This window comes from Carcharodon carcharias, chromosome 17 (genome assembly GCF_017639515.1).
Source record: "Carcharodon carcharias isolate sCarCar2 chromosome 17, sCarCar2.pri, whole genome shotgun sequence".
In the NCBI taxonomy this organism is placed as follows: Eukaryota; Metazoa; Chordata; class Chondrichthyes; order Lamniformes; family Lamnidae; genus Carcharodon; species Carcharodon carcharias.
Genome location: NC_054483.1, coordinates 64,267,453 through 64,292,390, shown reverse-complemented (window position 1 = coordinate 64,292,390; position 24,938 = coordinate 64,267,453). Strand labels below are relative to the sequence as shown.

The 24,938-nt window shown below is 41.3% G+C and overlaps 1 protein-coding gene across 1 annotated transcript in view; it reads left to right on the top strand.

The window, feature by feature from the left end:
• Positions 1-21,636, top strand: part of slc35g1 (solute carrier family 35 member G1) — a 44,109-nt gene extending 22,473 nt beyond the window's left edge. Inside the window, exons 2-3 of the mRNA XM_041210091.1 lie at positions 9,536-9,716; positions 15,240-21,636. Of these exons, the coding sequence (XP_041066025.1) occupies positions 9,536-9,716; positions 15,240-16,023 (965 nt within the window). The 3' untranslated portion in view covers positions 16,024-21,636. The remainder of the gene's footprint in view (positions 1-9,535; positions 9,717-15,239) is intronic.
• The last annotated feature ends 3,302 nt before the right edge of the window (positions 21,637-24,938 follow it).

Sequence of the window (24,938 nt, the reverse complement as noted above, 5' to 3'; positions counted from 1 at the left end):
GTCGCCCAGTTTACGTTTGGTCTCTCCAATGTAGAGGAGACGGCATTGGGAGCAACGAATGCAGTAGACTAAGTTGGGGGAAATGCAAGTGAAATGCTGCTTCATTTGAAAGGAATGTATGGGCCCTTGGACGGTGAGGAGAGAGGAAGTGAAGGGGCAGGTGTTGCATCTTTTGTGTGGACATGGGGAGGTGCCATAGGTGGGGGTTGAGGAGTAGGGGGTGATGGAGGAGTGGACCAGGGTGTCCCGGAGGGAACGATCCCTACGGAATGCCGCCCGGGGTGGGGGGTGAAGGGAAGATGTGTTTGGTGGTGGCATCATGCTGGAGTTGGTGGAAATGGCGGAGGATGATCCTTTGAATGCGGAGGCTGGTGGGGTGATAAGTGAGGACACGGGGGACCCTATCATGTTTCTGGGAGGGAGGAGAAGGCGTGAGGGCGGATGCGTGGGAGATGGGCCAGACACGGTTGAGGGCCCTGTCAACGACCGTGGGTGGAAAACCTCGGTTAAGGAAGAAGGAGGACATGTCAGAGAAACTGTTTTAGTCGCGGTAGCTGTGGGAGTCAGTAGGCTTGTAATGGATATTGGTGGACAGTCTATCACCAGAGATTGAGATAGAGAGGTAAGGGAAGGGAAGTGTCAGAGATGGACCACGTGAAAATGATGGAGGGGTGGAGATTGGAAGCAAAATTAAGAAATTTTTCCAAGTCCCGATGAGAGCATGAAGCAGCACCAAAGTAATCATCGATGTACCAGAGAAAGAGTTGTGAAAGGGGGCCGGAGTAGGACTGGAACAAGGAATGTGGTCCATCTCTGACACTTCCCTTCCCTTATCTCTCTGTCTCAATCTCTGGTGATAGACTGTCCACCAATATCCATTACAAGCCTACCGACTCCCACAGCTACCTCGACTACAGCTCCTCACACCCCGCTTCCTGTAAGGACTCCATCCCATTCTCTCAGTTCCTTCACCTCCGTCGCATCTGTTCTGATGATGCTACCTTCAAAAACAGTCCCTCTGACATGTCCTCCTTCTTCCTTAACCGAGGCACATGTTCAAATTTAAGGTTTCTTTTTCAGTATTTATCCATTTCCTGTTTTGTGGTGTCTGTTTTTACCACTGTTTCTGATAAGAGTCCATATTCCAATAATGCTCTGCAATAAAATAAATCTCCTCCTTTTGTGCTTTTAATTTTATGATTTTTGATTATCTTAGTAAAATCCTCCATTCTGAACACCCCTCAGACCTCCACTTAACTGCTTTAATGAAGAGTTGGGCTTGAGATTCAAGTGAAGTCTGCTGCATTGATTTTCTGCCACTGACACATGATTAATGGCATAAGACAGGAGTGTGATGGAATGTTCTCCACTTGCCTGGTTGAGGGTCTGTGTGTGTGGGACTTAATTGAATTAAAGGCAGCTGGTCTGAATATTTTGATGTAACGGAAGATGAGTTGGGTTTGAAATGTTAAGTAGGTAAACATAGGTGTAAATGGAATATTTGCATTTTTATATAGACCAGACTAGTTTGAATCCAAAAGAGGGAGTGAAATATTTCACCTTGCCAGGTGAATTTAAACAGTGTGCTTACTTTTACCAAGATTACTGGTAAAATTAGTATTATGATAGATTTTTATTATTAGAAGTGCAATCCAAAGACATAGTGAAACAATGGGAATTTGCATTTATAGGGGAAAATATGTGTAAAGGAGTGAAGGCTGTGTTTAAGGGTAGGCATTCTAAGACCCAACAAGTGTGAAAAGTCTACAGCATCTAAGCCTCAAGCTGCTGTCTACAAAGAACAAGTTATAAAAACTCACTTTGAATTCAATTGTTCAGGGTATCATATTTCTTTGCCTGGGTCTTTAAAATCTGTGTCTTACTGCTGCCTTAACGAAAGTAACTGGGCGTTAGATCAACTAGGAGATTTAGAAGTTATCATGTAATTTGTAGATCTACGTATGTACTTAAAATAATTTCTTCTATTAATAAAGGTTTAATTTGGTTTTGTAAGAAACCTATAAGATTCAGTGGTCTTGTTACTACTGAATTCAAGGACCGCATCTCAAAATTTATACAAATTGCAAAACAGTTGTGGTAGTTGTTTCAAGTTTCCATTTGGGACTTGAGCAGTTCGGCATTTACCATTGGCTGTGCTGTAACATTGAGTGCGGCTCCAACAACACTCAAGAAGCTTGACACCATCCAGGACAAAGCAGCCCGCTTGATGGGTACCTTAAAACATTTGCTCCCTCCATTATTGATGCACAGTGGCAGCAATGTGTACCATATACAAGTTGCACTGCAGCAACTTACCAAAGGTTCTTTAATACAACATCTAAACCCACAACCTCTACAAGGTCAGCAGATGTATAGGAACACCATGACCTTCACATTTCCCTTCAAGTTGCAGACCTGGGAATATAGTAACAGGAGTAGGTCATTTAGAACCTTGAGCCTGTTCCGTTATTCCATGAGATTATGGATAACCTACATCCTAACTCCATATACCCATCTTTAATACTATTTGACTAACAAACATCTATAAATCTCAGTTTAAGATTAACAATTGATCCAGCATCAATGCCATTTGTGGAAGAGCATTCCAAATTTCTTCTTCTCTTAGTGTGAAAAAGTTTTTCCTGATTTCATTCCTGAAAAGTCTGGCTTTAATTTTTAGTTCTGCCCCGAGTCCTGGTTCCCCAACCGGTGGAAACAATTTCTCACAATCTAGCCTATCTATTCCCATAAATTTTAATCAAATTAACAGTTAACCTTCCAAATTCCAGGGAATACAACCCTAATTTGGAATCCATCCTAGTAAATGTTGTTAGTGCTGTTAGTGTGGTGCGCAGAGCAGCTTGCAGTACTCTTACAGTATTCTTGCAGTTGCCTTGCCAGCAATTTTGTATAGCTAAAGCACGGCTTGTATTCCCTTGTATTCTACTCCGCTAAATATAAAGGACCACATTCCAGTAGCCTTTGATTATTTTATGTACATGTTCATGATGTTTTAATGACCTCGGCCCAACCATCTTCAGCTGTTACATCAATGAGCTTCCTTCCATCATGAGGTCAGAAGCGGGGATGTTCACTGATGATTGCACAATGTTCTGCACCATTTGCAGCTCCTCAGATACTGAAGCAATCTGTGTCCAAATACAGGAAGATCTGGACAATATCCAAGCTCAGGCTGAAAAGTGGCAAGTAACATTTGCACTCCACAAGTGCCAGGCAATGACCACCTCTAATAAGAGAGAATCCAACCATTGCTCCTTGGCATTCAAAGGCATTGCCATCGCTGAATCCCCCACTATCAACATCCTCGGGGGTACCATTGACCAGAAACTGAACCAGACTAGCCTTATAAATAATGTGGCAACAAGAGTAGGTCAGAGGCTGGTAATATTATGGAGAGTAACTCACCTCCTGACTCCTCCAAGCCTGTCCATCATCTACAAGGCACAAGTCAGGAGTGTGATGGAATACTCTCCACTTGCTTGGACGAGTGCAGTTCAACAACATTCAAGAAGCTCGACCCCATCCAGGACAAAGCAGCCTGCTTGATTGGCGCCACATCTACAAACATTCACTCTCCATGCACCCCCCCCCCCGACCATCAACACAGAGGCTGTTGTGTGTGCAGTCTGCAAGATGCACTGTAGGAACTCACCAAGGCTCCTTAGACAGCACCTTGCAAACCCATGACCACTACCATTTAGAAGGGGTGGGCAGCAGATGCATGGGAACACCACCACCTGGAAGTTCCCCTCTGAGCTGACTTGGAACTATATTGCTGTTCCTTCACTGTCGCTGGGTCAAAATCCTGGAGCTCCCTCCCTAACAGCACATGGACTGCAGCAGTTCAAAAAGTCAGCTCACCACCTCCTTCTCAAGGGCAATTAAGGATGGGCAATAAATGCTGTCCTAGCCAGCGATGCCCACATCCCATGAATGAATTTTTAAAGAAAAGACCTCTGCTGTTTCTAGTTTTTCACTATTTAGAAAGTAGTCTCTTCATTCCTTTGTTTATACCTTACTGACTTGGAAATGTTTCTTCAATATTCCTGGGTCAAACCCCTGGAACACCCACCTACAACACTGAGGATGTGTCCACACCACATGAATTGTAGTGGTTAAAGAAGGCAGCTCATCACTTTCTCAAGGATAATTGGGGATAGGCAATAAATGCTGACCTTGCCATGTCCCATGAATGGATAAAAAAACATTGGGACATCCTAGGGCTGTATGATGCTATATAAAAATGCATGATATTTTTGTTTCCTAATGGGTTTGTTTATGGGAATGTCTTTGGCACTGTATATGAGCTATTGAAGTCTGAAAATTGTTAGGGGGAATTCAGTGGAAATACAGTTGAATATAGGAACTAAAGTTTGTGGTGATGAGTTTCTCAGTGTAGAAATCAATGTCTAGCCTGAATCCCGAATAGATTATTTACATTGTTTGCTCAATACCATAGTATGATGACATTTCTGAGAATCTGCTTATGACAACACCCCACCCAGATCACATTTAATTAAATCATTTATCAGAACTTGATTCACTACACTCCTGAATAGTTACGTCGCTGTTATGCTATTTTCAAGTGCATGAATATAATTAGAATGACAGCCTTTTAATGGACATAAGGTGATAGGAACACCTTTTCGTCCGCCATGTTTACTGCAAGGTGCCAAAAGGTTCAGCTGTTCAACTGCTTAACCCAATACAGGACCAAAACTCACTTTAAAATATGCAAAACTTATACTAAATATTAGCCATAAAGATGACATGAGAGGATTTGGGAGAATTATGTGCAGAAATATTGAGGGAGGATTTTGAGTAAATGACTTGTGTCCTTGATCAGCTGTTTTACTGTAAGGCATTGATGTAATTTGTTTCAAACACAAATGATTATGGGCAAAGCCTTTAGTTTTCAAGACATTAAGTATTGTTCTCCGTAAAGATGCAGATATGAAAATTACTGGAATGTTTTAGAAACTGCTTGTAAAAAACATTACGAGAAAAATACAGCACTTAAAGCCTAATTATTGTACATAATTACTGAGAATAAGGGGTGCAAGCAAAAATATTGATGTCACAATAACCAATGAATTGAAGATGGGTAAATGGAGTTGAGGGATGGCTCCAATGGTTTCCGTGAATAGGTCTGTTAAGATGGGTGGAGATGAAACCTTGTTAGTAAGCGAAACCTAACAGCTGAATAATTAGGAGGAAAGGGAGTCAGCAGAAGTAATGATAATGAGGCAATGTAACCCTTTGGTGGTTCACTGTGGATGGTTATGTTGTAAGCTGCTTAATAGAGAATGGGGAAAGTTGCAATTGATGATTGTGGGGAATTCCCAAGAGTGGTTAAAACGATGAGTCATTTCCTTGAGTGAATTTGAGCCTGCTGTTTACTGCAAGTTAAGACAGGAAATTGGTGCAAATATGTATTGGGAGTTAACCAGAATTGATTTAACAATTGTAAGTACATGAGCACCTGGATTGAATATCCAATTTCGCATTTGTTGAAGACTATGGAAGAGGGAAAAATAATCAATGTAAGATTTTAGAACAGCCTTTGGGGTGATGAACAATTCTAGAATTTTTTTTTCAGGTCTTTTTTTTTCATTAGGGGTTTTAAAAGCAGGAATATATGGGGCTACAAAACACTATTTCAAACCAGATGAGCCTTCTCCAAACTCACAAAGGGAAACCACAGTTCACTCCCAATATCTCTCGCGCAGTTTTTTTTCCCGAACCTGAAGAGACTGCAGAAATTTGAACGCTTCAGTGGAATACTGAGGGAGCATCGTCGTATTTGGGTGATGTATTAAATCAGGATTTCAGCTGCCTTCCTGGGTAGAAATTAAAGGCACCCCTCAACGAAGACCTAAAGAGTTCTAAAAAATAAAAACAAAAACTGAGGATGCTGGAAATCCAAAACAAAAACAGAATTACTTGGAAAAACTCAGCAGGTCTGGCAGCATCGGTGGAGAAGAAGGAGTTCTGTCAGTTATTTGGCCAACAATTATTTCTCAAATAATGTCACTAAAACATGCCCATCCTTCATTTTATTGCTTTGTTGGTCCTTGTGTGCCAAGGTGTTCCAGTCCAACTACAAAACTGGCATCAACCCAGCAAAGTGGAAAATTGCTCAGGTATGGTCTATGCACAACAAGCAGGACAAGTTCAACCTGGCCAATAACTGCCACATCAGCCTTCCCTTGATCATCAGCAAAGTAATGCAAGTTGACGGTGCTGTCAAATGGTACTTACTCAGACTTGTTCACCGATGCTCAGTTTGGGTTCCTTCAAGGCCACTCAGCTTCTGACCTCATCACAGCCTTGGTTCAAACATGGACTAAAGAGCTAAACTCCCAAGGTGAGGTGAGAGTGGCTGCTCTTGATGTCAAGACCACATTTGAATGAGCGTGGTATCAAGGAGCCCTAACAAAACTGAAGTCAATGGGAATAAGGGGAAAATCGCAGCTGGTTGGAGTCACAAAGGAAGATGGCTGTGGTTGTTGAAGGTCAATCATCTCTGCCCCAGGGCATTACTTCTTCCTCAGAGTTGTGTCCTAGGCCCAACCATCTTCAGCTGGTTCACAATGACCTTCCCTCCATCTTGAGGTCAGAAATGTTCGCTGATTGCACAATGTTCAGCACCATTTACAACTCCACAGATACTGACGCCCATATAGACCTGAACTACATTCAGGCTTGGGCTGATAAGTTGCAAGTAACATTGCCTGGCACTTGTGTGGCATGAATGTCTATCTCCAACAAGAGATAATCCAGCCACCTCCCCTGAACATTCAAAGGCATTGCCATCATGGAATCTCCTACTATCAATGTCCTTGGGGTTACCATTGAGTGGAAACTGAACCGGACTAGCTATTAAAATACTCTGGCTACAAGAACAGGTCAGAAGCTAGGAATCTTGTAGTGAGTAACTCACCTGCCGGAATCACCAAGGCCCGTCCACCATCTACAAGGCACAAGTCAGGACTGTGATGGAATACTCCATTTGCCTGGATGTGTGCAGCTCTATCAACACTCAAAGCTGGACACCATACAGGACAAAACAGCCCACTTGATTAGCATCCCATACACAAACATTCAGTCCCTCCACCACTGATGCACAATGGCAGCAGTGTGTACTATTTACAAGATGCATTGCAGCAACTCAATAAGGTTCCTTTGACAACAACTTTCAAACCTGAGGACAAGGGTCTCATGCATGGAAACGCCACGCAAGTTCCCCTCCCAAGACACGCACCATCTTAACTTTGAACTATATCGCCATTTCCTCGCAGTCGCTGGGTCAAAATCCTACTCCCTCCTAAACATCACTCTGGTGTACCTACACGACATGGATGTCAGCGGTTCAAGAAGGCAGCACCTTCTCAAGGGCAGTTAGGGATGGGCAATAAAATGCACGCCTAGCCAGCAACACCTACCACTCAAAAATATATTTCTAAAATGGCTGCTGCATTTCAACAGTGGCTACAATTCAGAAGTCTTGGATTGTTCTCAAGTCATGAAAAACACTTTTAGTATCTTTCTTTCCTTCATTCCATCCCCTCCTTACTTCCCTCTGTTCCTTCCTCCTAAAATGGTTGACATTATTACATTGTATGATGTTTGCTCTATCCTATGCACTGTACAATCCCACTGGCTATTTGCCACTCCGTGCACTGCTGAGAATTTCACCAAGACAACAATCCCCAAATCATTTGACTGTTATATGCTGCAGAGAGACAGGTTAGCTCTAACTGTAAATAACTTCAACAGACACACAACTGAGATGCTCCCTAAAATTCTTTTTGAAATTTTTGGACTGGGTTCAAGATCATTCACCAGTATTTGTTAGATATCTTGCTTATTGCAACTGTTCCATATTCACTACTTGAAGTCGGTTTTGTAGCAGTTATTGTGCAATGAGCTTTATTAGTAACATGTTAAAGCTTCAATCGGTAGAATCGTAGAAACCTACTGCACAGAATGAGGTCAGTTAGTCAGTCATGCCTGTGCTAGCTCTTTGAAAGCACAGTTATACATTGACCCACGTCGCCGCTTTTTGTCTGTAACGGTTCCTCATCCTCGAACAGCTTTCCAACTGAACAAAGCATTCCCAAGTCCCCTCAAGATCTTTTTCTAATAATTTTGAACTGACCCCTAGTTATTCACCCAATTGCCAGAGGGAGTAGTTTTTCTCTATCTACTGTTATCAAAATCTTTAATCTTCTAAAACTTCAACAGGTGGCCTATTAACCTTCTCTGGTCCAAGGAGGACAATCCTCATCTTTCCTCATAACTGAAAGCCCTCATCCCTGTTCTGCTAAAACTCCTTTGTATCCTTTCTAAGGTCTTTATATCCTTCCAGAAGTGTGGTGCCCAGAATTGTTCACATTACCCAAGCTGAGGCTGAACCAATGATTTAGAAAGTTCTAGCATGGTCTCTTTGCTTTTTATATTTTATCCCTTTACTTATTAACCTAGATATAGAGCTTCATAGAAATTTACAACATGGAAGGAGGCCTTTTGGCCCATGTCTGCATTGGCCAACAAGCAGCCATCCAAACTAATTCTACTTTCTAGCCTTGGTATGCAGCCTTGTAGGTTATGACACTTAAGGTGCATATTAAAATACATTTTTAAATATGAGGATCCCTGCCTCTTCCACCCTTTCAGAGTTCCTGATGATCTTCACCCTCTGTATAAAAAAAAATTCTCCTTGAATCCCATGTAAGCAGCCTACCCATTACCCTAAATCCATGGGCGGGTTATGGACCCCTCAATCTGGGGAAATAGGATCTTCCTATCCACTCTATCTAGACCTGTCATAATTTTATGTACTTTGTTTAGGTCGTCCCTCAGTCTTCTCTGTTCCAAAGAAATGTGTTAACATTTACATCATTATTTAAATATAAAACTCTTACATATGAAAAAGTAGCAGGAACTTTGTTAACTCAAGTTGAGACAAAGTATGAGTTCATAATGCAACTTCAGCGCCAATGCTAAGTGGTTTCAGTGTAGCTCAGAGACCAGAATGAAACCAGTGAGAAGCCAAGACACACTCGACACACCATTGAATTTGATCCCATATGGAATGCAAGTTGGAACAGATCAGGTCCTTGCACCCCATGAGCACTTTCAAACTTAACTTGGAGTCGATTTTAAATGTTACAAGTGTGGATGTGTCTGCCTGCACCCACATACGATTTAGGTTTTACTGGCTGGTAGGTGAGCTCAGGTTAGGAGAACTGGAATTCGAGTTGGGTAGCAGGTTTGAGATACTGTCTGACTGGAGCCCATCTTTATAAATGTACTGTAAGGCCACTAGTTTAGAAGGAACACAATAATGTAGGTGAAGTTAGACAGTGTGTGAGGAGGCTCGTGTGGAACACAAGCAGCAGCACAGACCAGTTTGTTCCTGTGCTTTTAATTCAATGATCCACTTATACTGTCAGTGTTATGTATTTATTGCAAAAACATTTTGGTCTGTTTGTTTTCTTTTTCCTTGCAGCAAAACAGAAGAAGCGTGAATGGGTGTGGCTCGGATTATGCTATGTCTTGTTATCCTGTGTGTTCTTTTCAGTCACTTCACTCTTGGTGAAGAAGGTTAAAGGCATTCATGCTCTGGAAATCAGTGGGATTCGATGCTTGTTTCAGTGCCTGTTTACATGGCCTGCCATTATATACAGTGAGTAAGTACAACATAGATATCCTGTGGCTTGTATATGTTGTGTATTATGTTTGAAGTTATCATTAGCATGAAGTAATGCATATTGTTATGGCACAGCCATTGGTAAATGCTGAGTTCAAATCCCAAAGGGAAACTTAAAACAATTGCCACAACTTGTTTTGCAATTTGAATAAATTTCGAGATGAGTGCCTTGAATTCAGTAGTAATAAGACCACCAAGTCTTAGAGGTTTTTACAAAACTAGATTAAACATTTTTTTAATAAAAAAGAATGTAAGCACATACATATGTCTACAAATTACTACTATAATAACTTATAATTCCCCTAATTAATTTAACTCCCAGTTATGCTTTCGTTAAGGCAACAGTAAAACACAGATTTTAAAAGACCCAGGCTTTAACATGATACCCTGAACCAGTCGAATTCAAAGTGAGTTTTCTTAACTTCAGTTCTTTGAAAACAGTAGCTGGAGGCATAAATGCTGAAGGCTTTTCACACCTATTAGATCTTAAAAATGCCTACCCGTACACACAGCCTTTGCTCCTTTATACATATTTTCCCCTTTGAATGCAAATTCCCATTGTTTCACTATATCTTTGGACTTTACCTTCCTGATAAGCAGTAAGTTTTACCAGTAATCTTTGGGGAAAATGAACACTGTTTCTAAGCTTCGCCTGGCTCGGTGACACGTTTCCCTCCTTTGAAAACAATCTAGTCTAGTTTATTTAAAAATGCAAATATCCTTTTTGTACCTTCCCCACGTTTACATCAAAGCCTTTAGACCAGCTGCCTTTAATCCAATTAAGTCTCTCTCATACACAGACACATAGATATCATTATTTTACAATAAGTTCCAACAACATTGAGAGTTATTATATCTTCCTGGCAATATATGTAGAATACCCTATATAAGAAGCAATGTGTCACTTGTGTAATAACTATTATAATGAGCATGTTATTATTTTTACAACCCTCAAGATTCCATAAATTATCAAACTGTCCTTTACTAGTAATATAAACATTTTAATACTTGTTTGCCTATATTGTACATGTACGCGAATCAAATTCAACCAATTTGGTTAGCTAAGAACTAAGACGCTGCTAAAGCAGAATTTTTGTTTTAAACTGTTGGCATCTTTGTGTAATGTTGCTTTAGACAAATGATTTCGGTTACAAACAGGTAAAACATAATTTTTGTTCTATCTTGTAATGCAAAGCTCTCCTGATACCTTCATTGGGTAATTGTATTTTAATCTGTGTTACTGAACCATACAGCAGAGTAGATGTTGTTTATTGGGATAACACTTTGGCTTAAATATTGTAAACAACTTCGAACTAAGCACTTACTGCTAAACCTACAATGAGACTCTGGCAACTCGCAGGAATATCTATTGAGTGTTTGGGTACCAAAGGTCTAGGCTAACTCTTTCCATCTTAAAACATTCTATTATCCTGTCAGTTCAATGCCAAAGATATGGACTAAACAACAGTAATTGCAGTATTTAAATTAAGGCTGTCATTAAGTACCAGCTAATTGGTGGAGACATTCAAAACTGGAGACCACAACAGAAGTAAATATATTCAAGTAAAATCTTCCTAGAGTTGCTTATTTTCTTACTTGAAAAGAGAACAGCAAAGTACGTCATCAGGTCAAAGAGGAGCATCAGGGAATAATTTAATTTGATTATACTTATATTAAGTTACTTCAATTTAATATAAAATAATTTAATATCTTAAGAGACAGCTTATCCCTGCTAGATCTTAACCTGCAGACAGCTTCAAATGTTTCCAGTCCTGGATTTTGATCATCTTGGGTCAGATTTTGACTTGTTCATTACAACTCTCACTTTCCCAAAAGGCCCTTTCGATCTTTAAGCCATTTTTGGACTTTTGAATGTCTCATTAGGTCCTGATAATGATTACAGAATAACCCCTATAACTCACTGCTCTGATCACTGCACCCTTTTTCCCAATCCAACCATGATGATAAAAGTCATTAAAATGTAGCTGTACATCAAATGCTGAAATATTCAGTAGGCCTGAAAGCATCTATGGAGAGAGAAATGGAGATAATGTTTCAGGTTTGTGACCTTTCATCATAACTGGAAACCTGTTACAGGCTTAAAGCAAATAAAGGAAAGAAGGGAGCAGATGAAAGAACAAAATGGAAGTTGTGTGGTAGGGAGGAAGACAGGAGTAATTTAGTCAACAGCAGGATCATTACCAGAACATGTGGCCTGAAAAAGCGGGAGCGGCTATGATCTAAATTGTTGAACTCGATGTTGAGTCTGGAAGGCTGTAAAGTGTCTAATCAAAAGACGAAATGCTGTTCTTCAAGCTTTCATTAAGTTTCATAAAACAGTGCGGGAGATCAAGGATGGAGTGGGATGGAGGATTAAAATAGTAGGCAACTGAAAGCTCAGTGTCACACTTATGGGTTGAATAGAGGAATTCAGCAAAGCAGTCACCCAACCTGCATTTAATCTTCCCAATGCCGGGGAGACTGGATTGTAAGAAGCAAATACAAAATACTAAATTGAAGGGAGTAGAAATGATTTCTGTTGCACATTGAAGGAGTATTTGGGGTCCTGGACAGTGGGAAGGGAAGTGGTGAAAGGAAATCCACTGCATGGAAGATACCATAGGAAGGCCAATGGGGTATTAGTGGTGAGGGAATAGTAGACTAGGGCGTCACAGAGAGACCAGTCTCTTTGGAATTCTGAAATGGGAGGGGAGGGAAAGATGTGTTTTGTGGTGGCATTGCACTGTAGATGGCAAATAAACTACTGGAGTTCTACTGTAATGTTCTTGTAATCATACTTGCAGATTGGCTTGTCTGTGGAAATCTAAAGACAAATTAATTATTTTTAAAAAGAATAGAACTTCCCAAGAAAGCTGACCCCTGAACTCTGTTGAAAATGCACAGTTCAATACCGATATCCTCCAGTTAATTTTCTTGAGAAACTTGGCATTTGCAGAGCAGTGCTGAGGTAGTGTTGCATTGATGGAAGTGGCATCTTTCAGTTGAGATGTTAAATCAAGGCTCTGCTGCATTCTCAGGTGAACATAAAAGATCTCTTCACACTATTTCTAGGAATTCTCCCTAGTGTCCTGGCCAATATTTATCCTGTAATCAGTATTACCTTTCAAAAGAATACATTTGACCATTGCTGATTGTGGGACCTTGCTGTATGCAGTTTGATTGCTGCACTTCCCAAAACAACAACTGTACTTGAAAAGTACCTCATTGACTCTAAAGCGATTTGGGATGTCCTGAGGTTGTAAAAGGAGTGTGCAAATATTTTTCTTCTTTTCTCTTTCACACTTTCTTTTGCTCTTTTCCTCTCTTTCTCTACTAATGGACTAGTTGAGTCTTGGAGTAATAAAGACATGTTTGAGAGCTTCATCAGCACATGGGCTGAAGTAGGGTCGTGGACTAAAGGGACTGGTTTTGCCTATTTAACTGAGGAGGAATTTACAGCTCAGCCAAAATTGAATTTTGAACAATACCAAGGTAATGGGAGGGATGAAAGAGGTGTTATATATGGAGTTGGGTGCCATCAGCATACATGTGGAAGCTGGCCTTATGATGTTGGAAAGGTACAGCACATAAATGAAGAATTGGGAGGAGCCCAAGGACAAACCCTTGGGGACTCCAGATGTAATGGCGCAATAGTTGCCATTCAGAGTCTAGCAATAAACCTACATTATTGCTCCTTCAAGTTTGTGGGACATTCAGTTGTTTGTAGCTTCTTTTACTGTCTGTTTTGGTCTATCATATTCTACAAAATAGGCCCATTGATAGGTACCTTTCTAGGGGGAGGTTTTCACTGGTTACACAAAGCAGAAATGCCTCAAAAATTAAAGGTAATCTTAGTGCCTTGTACTGCTCCTCATCCAGCTGACACCACTTTGAAAGGGGCCTTCTATTAGGCTTCACATAGAACACCTATTTGCAAATTGGGGTCCTGCAACATATTTACGACGCTAATCATCATTTTGGGATACACCTAGGTGGAAAATGCAGTGTGCAAACTCTGCCTGATTTTATACAACAGGGAACAAAAGCAGTAACTCTAAAACTACTATTATTGGATCAGGTCTAACTGAATTTCTCCTCCAGGCTTTACAAGAATAATATGCACCATTGCCATTCCAACTAACCTTCCACACCACTTTCTCTGCACTTGCCCTCCCACTGGGCCGACCTTGCTGTTAGGCCAAAGCTCAGAGTCATGGTGGATGCCTGTTTCCCAGTGCATACTGCAGGTGGCATGGTTGTGAGGCTGTAGACGGACGGTTCCTCCTTCCAGTTCCATCAGATGCTCCACCAGTCAAACCCTCCCCTTATAGTTAAAATCTCCCCTTCCTGGTGTCTGCTGCTGTTATTCTGCAGTACTCAGAAGCACCACATGGTGGGGCAGATTCCTTCTTGCACCAGAGCATATTTTTAGAATGCCAGACTCATAGCAGTTCTCATAGGCCAGGATTTTACAGCCCCTCCCGCCTGGCAGGATATTACGGTCCTGCCTAACTGAATGCAGATTTAAATGGCTCATCGTATCTGGAGCGGAGAGATGCTGTGTTGGGATCGCAAAATTCTGAACATAGTTGTTATAGCACAGAAGGAGGCCATTCGTTCCGTGGATTATTCAGAAATAAGGGCAGAATTTTCTGTTTGACATGCGGGGGGTGCTGGCCCTGCACGTCAGCGTGTAAAATGACGCAGGATGACATCAAGCAGAACTCCCAATGTCACCCCGCATCATTTCCATTTTCAGGTCGGCGGGGGCGCAGTCAAGTTAGCTGTGTGCCTGTCAACAGCCTATTGAGGCCATTAATAAACCAATTTGGGTAATTGACAGGGCTGCCCATTGAACCTTAGGGTTGGCGGGCAGGCAAGGAGCCCTGGTGGTAAAAGCATGAAACCTCATCTATAGGCAGGATGAGGTTTCATGACGGTTTTTAAATATTTAATAAAGGTTTGAGTAAAAGTGATGGACATGTCCCAACTCGTGACAGTGTCACATGAGGGGACATGTCGGGGAAAATTTTTAAACATTTGTCTTAAAAAATTTTAATTCTGAGGTGACATCCCATAGGCAGCACTTAGCCTCAGATGAGCGTGCGCGCAAGAGCTTACTCCCAGCTGGGGGAATCCCCCCTGCCCGCACAGGGAGCACATCGCGCGTCCTGGTGGATATCACGCTGGGCGAGCCTTAATTGGCCCGACAACTTAAAATGGCAGCACGCCCCCAATGGGGGCACCTATCGGAGGCGTGTCTGCCTGCGCCCGCTTGTGCACTCCCCCTCCAATGGGGGGAAAAGCTTATTCATTCCAACAGCTGGCAGGGGAAATTTAGGAAAATCAGCCCTGGCAAGTATAGCTAAGCCAATAAATATTTACCATCTAGTCCTTAACTAAATCAAGAAACTGAAAGTTTTAAATAAAAAAAGGTATTATGGATAAAAGAAACACCTGCACTAAATTTAAACACTTAAAAAATCTGTCTTTTTTTTTGCAGACTAGACTTGCTGGGACCAAAAGGTCGAAGAGTTTTGGTTTTCATGCGAGGAATCTTTGGTTCTACTGCCATGATGCTGCTCTTCTATGCAATTCAACAGATGCCTTTGGCCGATGCCACTGTTATTATGTTTAGTAATCCGGTCTTTGTTACCATATTTGCATGGATTTTTCTGAAGGAAAGATGCAGTTGGTGGGATCCCATCTTTATTGTGTTTACTTTAACTGGGGTAATCCTTATTGCCAGGCCTCCATTTATCTTTGGCTCTCTAGTATCTGGAGTTGAAGTCGACTACAAGAATCGCATCAAAGGCACCACTGCTGCTTTTGCAAGTGCAATCTGTGCAGCACTGACTCTGATTGTGATCCGGAAAATGGGAAAATCCGTCAGTTATATCATTTCCATCTGGTATTACTCACTGATTGGATTAATTATGTCTGTGATCGTTGTCTCAGCCATTCAGGAATGGAGCCTGCCCTTCTGCGGAATGGATCGAGCATTTTTAATCCTGATCGCCATCTGCGGAATAGGAGGGCAGGTCTTTCTAACAAAAGCCTTGCAGATTGAGAAGGCTGGGCCCGTGTCTCTTATGAAGACCACGGAAGTGCTGCTAGCCTTTCTGTTTCAGTATTTATTCCTCAATTACACCCCTAGCTGGTGGAGTTTGGGAGGAGCACTTTGCGTGACAGTTGGCACCACTGGAGTTGCTATCCGAAAATGGTGCAACCAGAAAGGCCAAGGAAAACAAAGTTTGCGTGGTCTCAGAAGCACCGCTGAAATTTGAACATAGTTGCTATGGAATGCTTAAACAACTTGTTAGAAAGTGAAAGGGTAGCTGCTGATCTGCTTTCTGAATACGTTGATTAAATATTCATACCCTTAACTAAGATTTTCTCAGGATGATATAGTAGTAAGGGCAATCATTTAAATTCAATTAAATCAAAAAAAAAATTATTTTAAAGATTAAATATTTTGTAATATTTTATACTTGTCCTTGACTGTTCTAGACCTATCTGGGTGTTGGCTGTGGCTCAGTGGTAATACTGTTACCTCTGACTCAAGAGGCTCATGGGATGTAGCATCCTTCCAGAGACTTGATTACATAATCTAAGCTGACACTTCAGTACAGTCTAGGGCATGCTGCTTGTTGGAGGTGCCTTCTTGTGGATGAGACAATAAATCGAGGCCCTGTCTTCCCTCTGACGTGGCTGCAAAAAATGCTACGGCGCTGCTCAAAGGAGAGCAGGCGACTTCTGGTATTGTGGTCAACATTTATCCCTCAATGAAAACGGATTATCTGGTAATTTATTGCTTTGCTGTTTGTGAGAACTAACTATGTAAATTGGCTGCTGCCAATGACTGTTCTTCAAATGTATATCATTGATTATGAAGCTCTTTGGGACATCCTGAGGCCATGAAAGGCACTCTATAAATGCAAGTCCTTTCTTTCTTAGTATTCTGATGGAGCTCTTGAACAGCAGATGTGTGATGTTCCGTAAAACGTACAGAACTATTTAGCCTTCTAAATGTTTGATAAAAGTAGATCCTTAAAAACAAACAAAACTTCAGTACTGCACAGGGGAGAGGATGAAATATAATGCAGCTGTTAAGGAACCAGATTAATTTTGTTCACACAACACAGCCATTCTGCATACATCCAACTGTTATCCACCAACATATAAACATACTGATTAAAAAAACTAATGGTTAAAGGTGCTAAACTTCTGCCTTCTGCAGCACATTCCAAACAGTAACCAGAACTGCTGAGTACACAGTTATGATGTTCCAGTTTTCTCCGTATAAAACACCAAATGTCATCACAACAGTACAGCATACAGTGCATTTGAAATAATCAGGCCACTGTGGTCCACATAGAAAAGGACTGTTGAATTTGCAAAAGAGTATGTCACTAGTTTTGGCCAATTCTGCAACTATCTTTTGTAGCAAATACCAAAATGTACACATGAAGGGCCAATGTTTAATATTGAATTAATATTTATACCTGAGCTGCAACTTAATATGAATATTTATTTATTTCCTGTAGTGTTAAATAACTTCATTTCTTAGAACATGAGACAAAAGTTTTGTTTTGTGTAAATTGCAATAATATATGCGGGTCTTAAAGGGTAAAAGAACTTAAGTCTTGTGCAATTGTTTTGCTGGTTTCTCTCCCCTCTTCCCCCCCACCCCCAATAATTTGAAGTGATCCTGCCAATGAGCTTGCAATGACCGGAAGTGATGTTTATCATACAGATGTCTAATACATTATATCAAATTCCCCCCTCCACTATTTTCAATGGACGTATTAATCCTTTAAAATAAGCAGCTAATTCCTCCATTAAAATAGCAGTGGAAGGAATTTGGTACGAATTTGCTAAGTTGTTGCATGATAACATTTCCAGGCTTTGGTGTCTCGGAGATAGTCTGCTATAAATTTATTCATTTATAGGCTAAACAAGAAAACAGTATTTAGCAGATAGAGGAAAAGTGTGTGATGAACTTGTTAAGAGGAGCAAGATTCTAGGGCCTGAATTTTTCAGTTGGTGGGCAGGCTCGGTGGCAGGGGTGGGGGCGATCACGGAGCTGACCGCCGCCCGCAATCAGCTCCGCGCGACGTTTTACGTGGGTGGGCCAATTAAGGCCTGCCCAGCGTAAGATGCAAGCGGTAGCGCTGAGCGCTATCTCTGTGGGCGGGGGAAGGATAGAGAGTTGGGGCCAGCCCAATCTCATCTCGAGGTGATGCGCTATTGAAATAAATAGAAAAAAAATTTAATTGAACATTCCCCCTCATGTGACTGTGTCACATGAGATGAGACATGTTTTTATATTTCAGAAAATTTTATATTTGATTATAAAAGCTTTAGGAAACCTCATCCCGCTCGTTGGTGAGGTTTCCTAAAAACGTAAAGGCCACTTGGCCTTTTCGTTTGCCCGCCAACCTTAAGATTGGGCGTGCAGCATAAACAATGGCACTAATTAAATTGTTAATGGCCTTAATAGGCCAATCAGTTATCGGCGGGCATGCAGCCGGCTCTGGCGTGCGCCCACCGAATGAGAGAATGTGATGACGTCAGGATACACGCCCGATATCATGGCGTGCCATTTTACATGCCAATGTGTTGGGCCCGTCCCCTCACGCCGACTGAAAAATTTAGGCCTAGGATTCTGTAATCACTAAAGTTCATATTCCTGCTGCCAAATATCCAGCCAGATAGAGTAATTGCACATTCTTTCATTGCCACAGTTTGTGGGTTAAATATCAGCGGTTAGTTTTCGGTGGATTTTGATGTCCATACTTTTTGACTGTTAAACTATTTACAGGTCTTATGAGTCAAAGCTTTGATTTTGCACCCTTATATTTTTTGAAAAAGCCATCACTAATCTTGAATTCCACAAGGGATTTTCTCCAAGACAGTTTAGCAGCTTATGAGAATATGAATTAGAAGCAAGAATAGGCCACTTGGCCCCTGCTCATGGTTGATCTGAATGTGACCTCAACTCCACATACCACCTATCCCCGATAACCTTTGACACCCTTGTTAGTCAAGAATCTACCTACCTCTGCCTTTAAAAAATATTCATTGACCCTGCCTCCACCACTCTCTGGGGAAGAGAGTTCCGAAGACTTTGAGAAAACGTTTCTTCCCCCTCCCTTTTATCTCTCATTCCTCTGATCTTGATTTCATGCTGCTGTCCGTTCTATCCCCTGTATACCATTGCCCCTTTCACTGCTGTTGTTTAACCACCAGTTTTTATTTGTTTCTGTTGCCCCTGTTTCTTGCTTGCCCAGCTGCCTTTTCCATTTTTTCGGCCATGCCATTTCTGCAAAGCTTCTTGTTACATGTGGCTTCAAACACTCTGCTCCTCCAATTCTGCCCTCTTGTGCATCCCAGTTTTCATCACTCTGCCTTGGGCAGCCTTGTCAGTTACCTAGCCCTAAGCTCTGGAATTCCCTTCCTAAACCCCATCTGCCTCTCTACATATATCTCCTTTAAGTCATCCCTTAAAACCTGCCTCTTTCTCAAACTTTTGGTCACCTGCCCTAGTAGCTTGTTATGTGGTTTGGTGTCAGTTTTGACTGATGCTCCTGTGAGGAGTCTTCAGATGTTAAATATGCTATATAAATGCAAGTTGTTGTCCTTCTCTAGCTCTCTCTCTCACTGTCTGATCTGCAACACTGGTGCCCTTGGAGAAGGCATGTGTAAATTGTGGACTCTCAATACTGGTGGACACTATAGGGAATATCATCCATTAACACATAAAACTGTAACTTAAAGTATGAGTTTATATAAACTTGATTAGATTTTATGGTTAATTATGAATGGTGTCACCTCCATCTGAGGGGCCACTGTACGGTTGCCTTTCTGTTAGTGACACTGTGGTGACTCAGCATTAATCTTATTGGTTGGTTCACTTTAAATTAGGCAGCTGAAGTCCCTCCACATTAAAAATTACAATATGCAGTTACATGCAAAGGTTTCCAGCATCCACAAATGCATGCGGGAGCGTTATTGTGGGGGGGGAGAAAGCTGATTTTAAAAAATGCCTTGCTGTAAACTTTTGAAACTAGTAAGGTGTGCCTTTCGAGACTCAAGTTCATCAAATGTCCCACATATGCGGAATGACAGTTAATGGTTTAGTTTTGGTTAGACACTGAGTCACACTGTATCCTCTGTTTAGTCATGCAGCTTCCAACAGACAGTGGGTAGAACATTATGCTCAGCACGTGGGCGTGCACCCAACACGCCCGAGCGTGCGATGAAGTCCGGCGTGCGTCCAGACGTCGTCTTACAGTCTCACGATATTTCATTTCGCAGGTGCGTGCTGGATGTGGCTGCATGCCTGCCGATAATTAAAAATCCTAGTAAGGCCATTAAGAATCTAGTTAAATTCAAATTTATGCTGCCTGTCCAGCCTTAGTTGGTGGGCAGGCAAAAAAGACCACAAGAGGGATGCGCTTTCCTAAAGCAAATAAACATATTAAATAAGAACTTTATTTTTGAATTAAAAACATGTCCCTGCTCATGTAATAGTCACATGAGGGGACATGGTTTATTAAATTTTTATTCTCTTCATTTTTTTTTACACAGCGCTTCAATCTCCGAGGCAGCTCCATACGTCAGGGAGATCGAAGCGCTCTTTGTTTTGCTCATGCACAAACTGCGCGCTCGGCCCGGCTCCCCCTCCTTTCTCACCCCATCCTCCCGCCCGCGCAGGCAGCACTTAGCACTGCCGCTAGCGATCCACGCAGGGTGGGCCTTAATTGGCCCGCTTGCATTAAATCGCGGAGCTGATCGTGGGCAGTGGTCGGCTTCCCGACCGCCCTTGCCAATTACCCCTGCCAAGGGCAAAATGTATTGCCCAAACTGTTTCTTAGTAAGCTGTTAGACAATGAAATTTAACCTATAGCGGGTAAAGACTCTGTATCCATCAACTCAGTGGATCGAAATATCACAGAATACGATTGCATAGTTTTCCTGTTTTTGTGTTCTCCATTTGTGCCAGTAGCTGACACAGTGAAAGTTTTACTTCTTCCTGTTTCTCTGGACAAGATTTTTAGGATAGTGGGATTTCCCTTCCCACCATCTGAGGAGTCAGTGGTGCACACTTGGCCACTGATACTGGCTGCCCTGCAGTCATTTAATACTCCAACAAACATTATTTGACTGGAGATGGGGTTTCTGCCCCTCATTTGGGAGGAAGTCCCACCTCAGCTGTTGGTCAGTCTGGTTGGCAGGTCTCTAGCCCCAGCAGCTCCAGGAGCTATAGTGGATAGAACTGGGATTTAAAGCAGTCCCCAAAGTCTTAAGTCTTTGGAGTTTGGAACCAGGTAAGCTTGGGATCTCGGGGCAGAAAGGGGAGGGTGAGGCCCATTGAAGGAGGATGCTCAGTGAAAGAATAGGAAGGTGCAGCCTGAAAACAGGATTGGGAAATTGAGCAGAGAATGAAATGGCTACAGGTGTGTTGTAGGTATGATTAGTCTGTGCTGACCATTTGACTGACAGCATGGTAATTGTACAAGTTGCACAAAGCTCTTTAGCATCATAGACTCATTACTTTTTTACAATAGACATCAAGCTTTTAATAATACTGTTTCCTAACTTAGTTATGATAATTGATAGGATTAGATGAAGTCAAGTGGGAGGAGGCTCATGTGGAGTGTAAACACCAGCTTTAGACCAGTTGGGCCAAATGGCCTATTTTATGCTATAAATTCAATGTAATTAAAGTTATTTTAGGTATTTCCAACAGTTTTAAATATATTCAAATATTTTTTTAAGGCAAATGTGATGTATTTTCACTTAATTAGAAGATTCTATATTTGAATTGAATATTTCAATATGAGAAATGTGTTTCTAATTACGGGACATAAATATCTGTAATAAAATGTGTGTTTCAATAAATATGAAACATTAATATAGAAGTGTGTGTGGTTAATTTGACTGCTTTTGTTTGTGTTGTCACATGGTTGGAATGTTGCTTCTGATGTTCTGCACTACAACATTTCCTTGCTGTTGCATCATTTGTATTCTGCTCCTTCTGAGTTACTTCCTCTGTTTCAGCTCTGTGACTCTGTCCAGCAGCAGCTAATACGTGGCCTGCAGAATTAAGGCTGAAACCCCTTCAAATGTTTTCTGCCCTCCATCTCATTCCTCTCTTCAGAACACTGGACTCAGGAGCCAAAGGAATGTAGGTGCCATTCAGCCTGTTGAGCCTGATCTGCCATTCAGTACAATCATGGCTGATGATCCACTTTTTTCCGCACTATCCTCACATCCCTCTACATCATTGGTATTTAGAAATCTGTCAATCTCTGCTTTAAACATGCTCAACGACTCAGCTTCCACAGCCCTCTGGTAGAGTATCCCAAAGAGTCACGACCCTCTAATTAAAAAAGAAAAAAAGTCTTCATCTCGGTTCTAAGTGGCTTAACCTTATTTTGAAATTGTGTTCCCCTACCAGGGGAAACCTCTTACCTGCACCTATCCTGTCTATCCCTTTTAAGCATTTTGTAGGTTTCAATCACCTATTGTTCTTCAAAACTCTAACAATACAGGTCCAGATTCCCCAGGACAGTTTGCCATCTTGGGATCAAGTCTGGTGAGCCTTTGAACTCCCTCTATGGCAATAATGTCCTTCCTAAGGTAAGGGAACCAAAATTGCACACATTACTCCAGGTGCAGTCTAACCAAGGTTCTGTACAATTGAAGCAAGACTTAAATTCTCAAATTCTGTACTCAAATTCTCTTGCGATAAAGGTCAACATACCATTAGCCTTCCTAACAGCTTGCTGCACCTGCATGTCAGCTTTCAGTGACTTATTGATGAGGCCACCCAGGTCCCTTTGTACATCTACACTTTGTAATCTCACCATTTAAGAAATCTCTGCACATCTGTTTTCTCCTACCAAAGTGAATAATCTCACATTTTTCCACTTTATATTCCATCTGCCATGTTCTCGCCCACTCACTAAGTCTGCCCAAATCCTCTTGAAGTCACTTTGCATTTTCTTCACAACACACATTCCCACCTGGCTTTGTGTTATCCACGAGCTTGGAAATATTACATTTGATCCACACATCCAAATCATTGATATATATTGTGAACATCTGGGGCCCAAGTACTGACCTTTGCAGTAACCAACTAGTCACAGCTTGCCAGTGTGAGAATAACCATTTATTCCTACTGTTTTCTACCTATTAGCCAATCCTTAATCCATGCCAGTATATAACCTCCTATACTATGTGCTTTAATCTTGCGAGCTAACCTCCTGTGGGAGGCTTTATAAAAAAACTTTCTGAAAATCCAAATGTACATCTATCAACTCCCCTTTATCAATTCTGTTAGTAACATCCTCAAAAAACTCCAACAGGCATGTCAAACATGATTTCCCATTCATAAATCATAATGACTATGCCCAATCATTATTATCCAAGTGTCCATTTATCACATCCTTTTATAATAGATTCTACCGTTTTCCCTAATACTGATGTCAGGCTAACCAGTTTGTAATTCCCTGTTTTCTCCATCCCTAAATAACAGGTGACACTTGTTACCTTCCCATCTTCAGGAACCATAACAGAATCTATAGAATTTTGGAAGATGATCACCAGTGCACCCACCATTTCCATAGCAACCTCTTTCAACACTCTGGGATGTAGAATATCAGGTTCTGGGGACTAACTTTCAGTCCCAATGCAACCTTATACTCATTTTCTTCAATTCCTCATTCTCCCTAGTCCCTTGGATTTCTAATTCTGGGAGATTTCTTGTATCTTCCTCAGTGAAGACAGACATAAAGTAATCATTTAGCTTCTCAGCATTTCTCAATTCCCCATTATAAATTCTCCTGACTCTGCCTGTATTGGGCCCACATTTGTCTTAGCCAAACATTTCCTTTTTACATACCTATTAGAAGTGTTTACAGTCCATTTTTGGGTTTTTTTGCTAGTTTACATTAATATTGCATTCTCCCTTTTTCAGTTTATTGGTCCTCCTTTGTGTATTCTAAAATCCTCCCAATCCTCAGATTTACTACTATTTCTGGCAACTTTATAGGCCTTTTTAATTTTATACAATCCTTAACTTCTTTTATTAGCCATGGTTGACTTTTTAGTTTTTTGGTCTTTTGAAGGAATGTATAGTTGCTGTAAATTATGTAATAATTCATGAAAGAGTATCCATTGCCTACGTACCATTATACCTTTTAACATATTTTTCCAATCCACCTCAGCCAGTTTGCCCCTCATACCTTCATCATTTCCTTTGTTCAAACTTAACACCTGGCTTCAGACTGAACTATTTCACTTTCAAATGTAATGTAAAATTTTATCATATTATGGTCACTCATCCCTAAAGGTTCTTTTACAACAAGGTTATTAATTGGCCCTTTTTCGTCACATAATACTAGATTATGTAATTGTTCTCTAGTGGGTTCTTCAACATACTGCTCTAGAAAACCATCCTTAACGCACTGCAAAAACCATCCTCCACAGCGTTAGTGCTCATTAAGTTTACCCAATCGATATGCAGATTGAAGCCAGCCATGATTACTGTACACAAAAACAGAGTTACCTGGAAAAACTCAGCAGGTCTGGCCGCATTGGCGGAGAAGAAAAGAGTTGGCATTTCGAGTCCTCATGACCCTTCGACAGAACTAGGCAAATCCCAGAAAAGGGTGAAATGTAAGCTGGTTTAAGGTGGTGGGGGGAGAGAAGTGGAGGGGGGTGGTGTGGTTGTAGGCAAAAGCAGTGATAGAAGCAGATCATCAAAAGATGTCACAGCAGAACAAAAGAACACATAGGTGTCGAAGTTGGTGATATTATCTAAACGAATGTGCTAATTAAGAATGGATGGTAGGGCACTCAAGGTATAGCTCTAGTGCGGGTAGGGAGAGCATAAAAGATTTAAAAATATTTTAAAATAATGGAAATAGGTGGAAAAAATAAAAATCTATATAATTTATTGGAAAAAAACAAAAGGAAGGGGGAAGAAACAGAAAGGGGGTGGGGATGGAGGGGGGAGGTCAAGATCTAAAGTTGTTGAATTCAATATTCAGTCCGGAAGGCTGTAAAGTGCCTAGTTGGAAGATGAGGTGTTGTTCCTCCAGTTTGCATTGGGCTTCACTGGAACAATGCAGCAAGCCAAGGACAGACATGTGGGCAAGAGAGCAGGGTGGAGTGTTGAAATGGCAAGCGA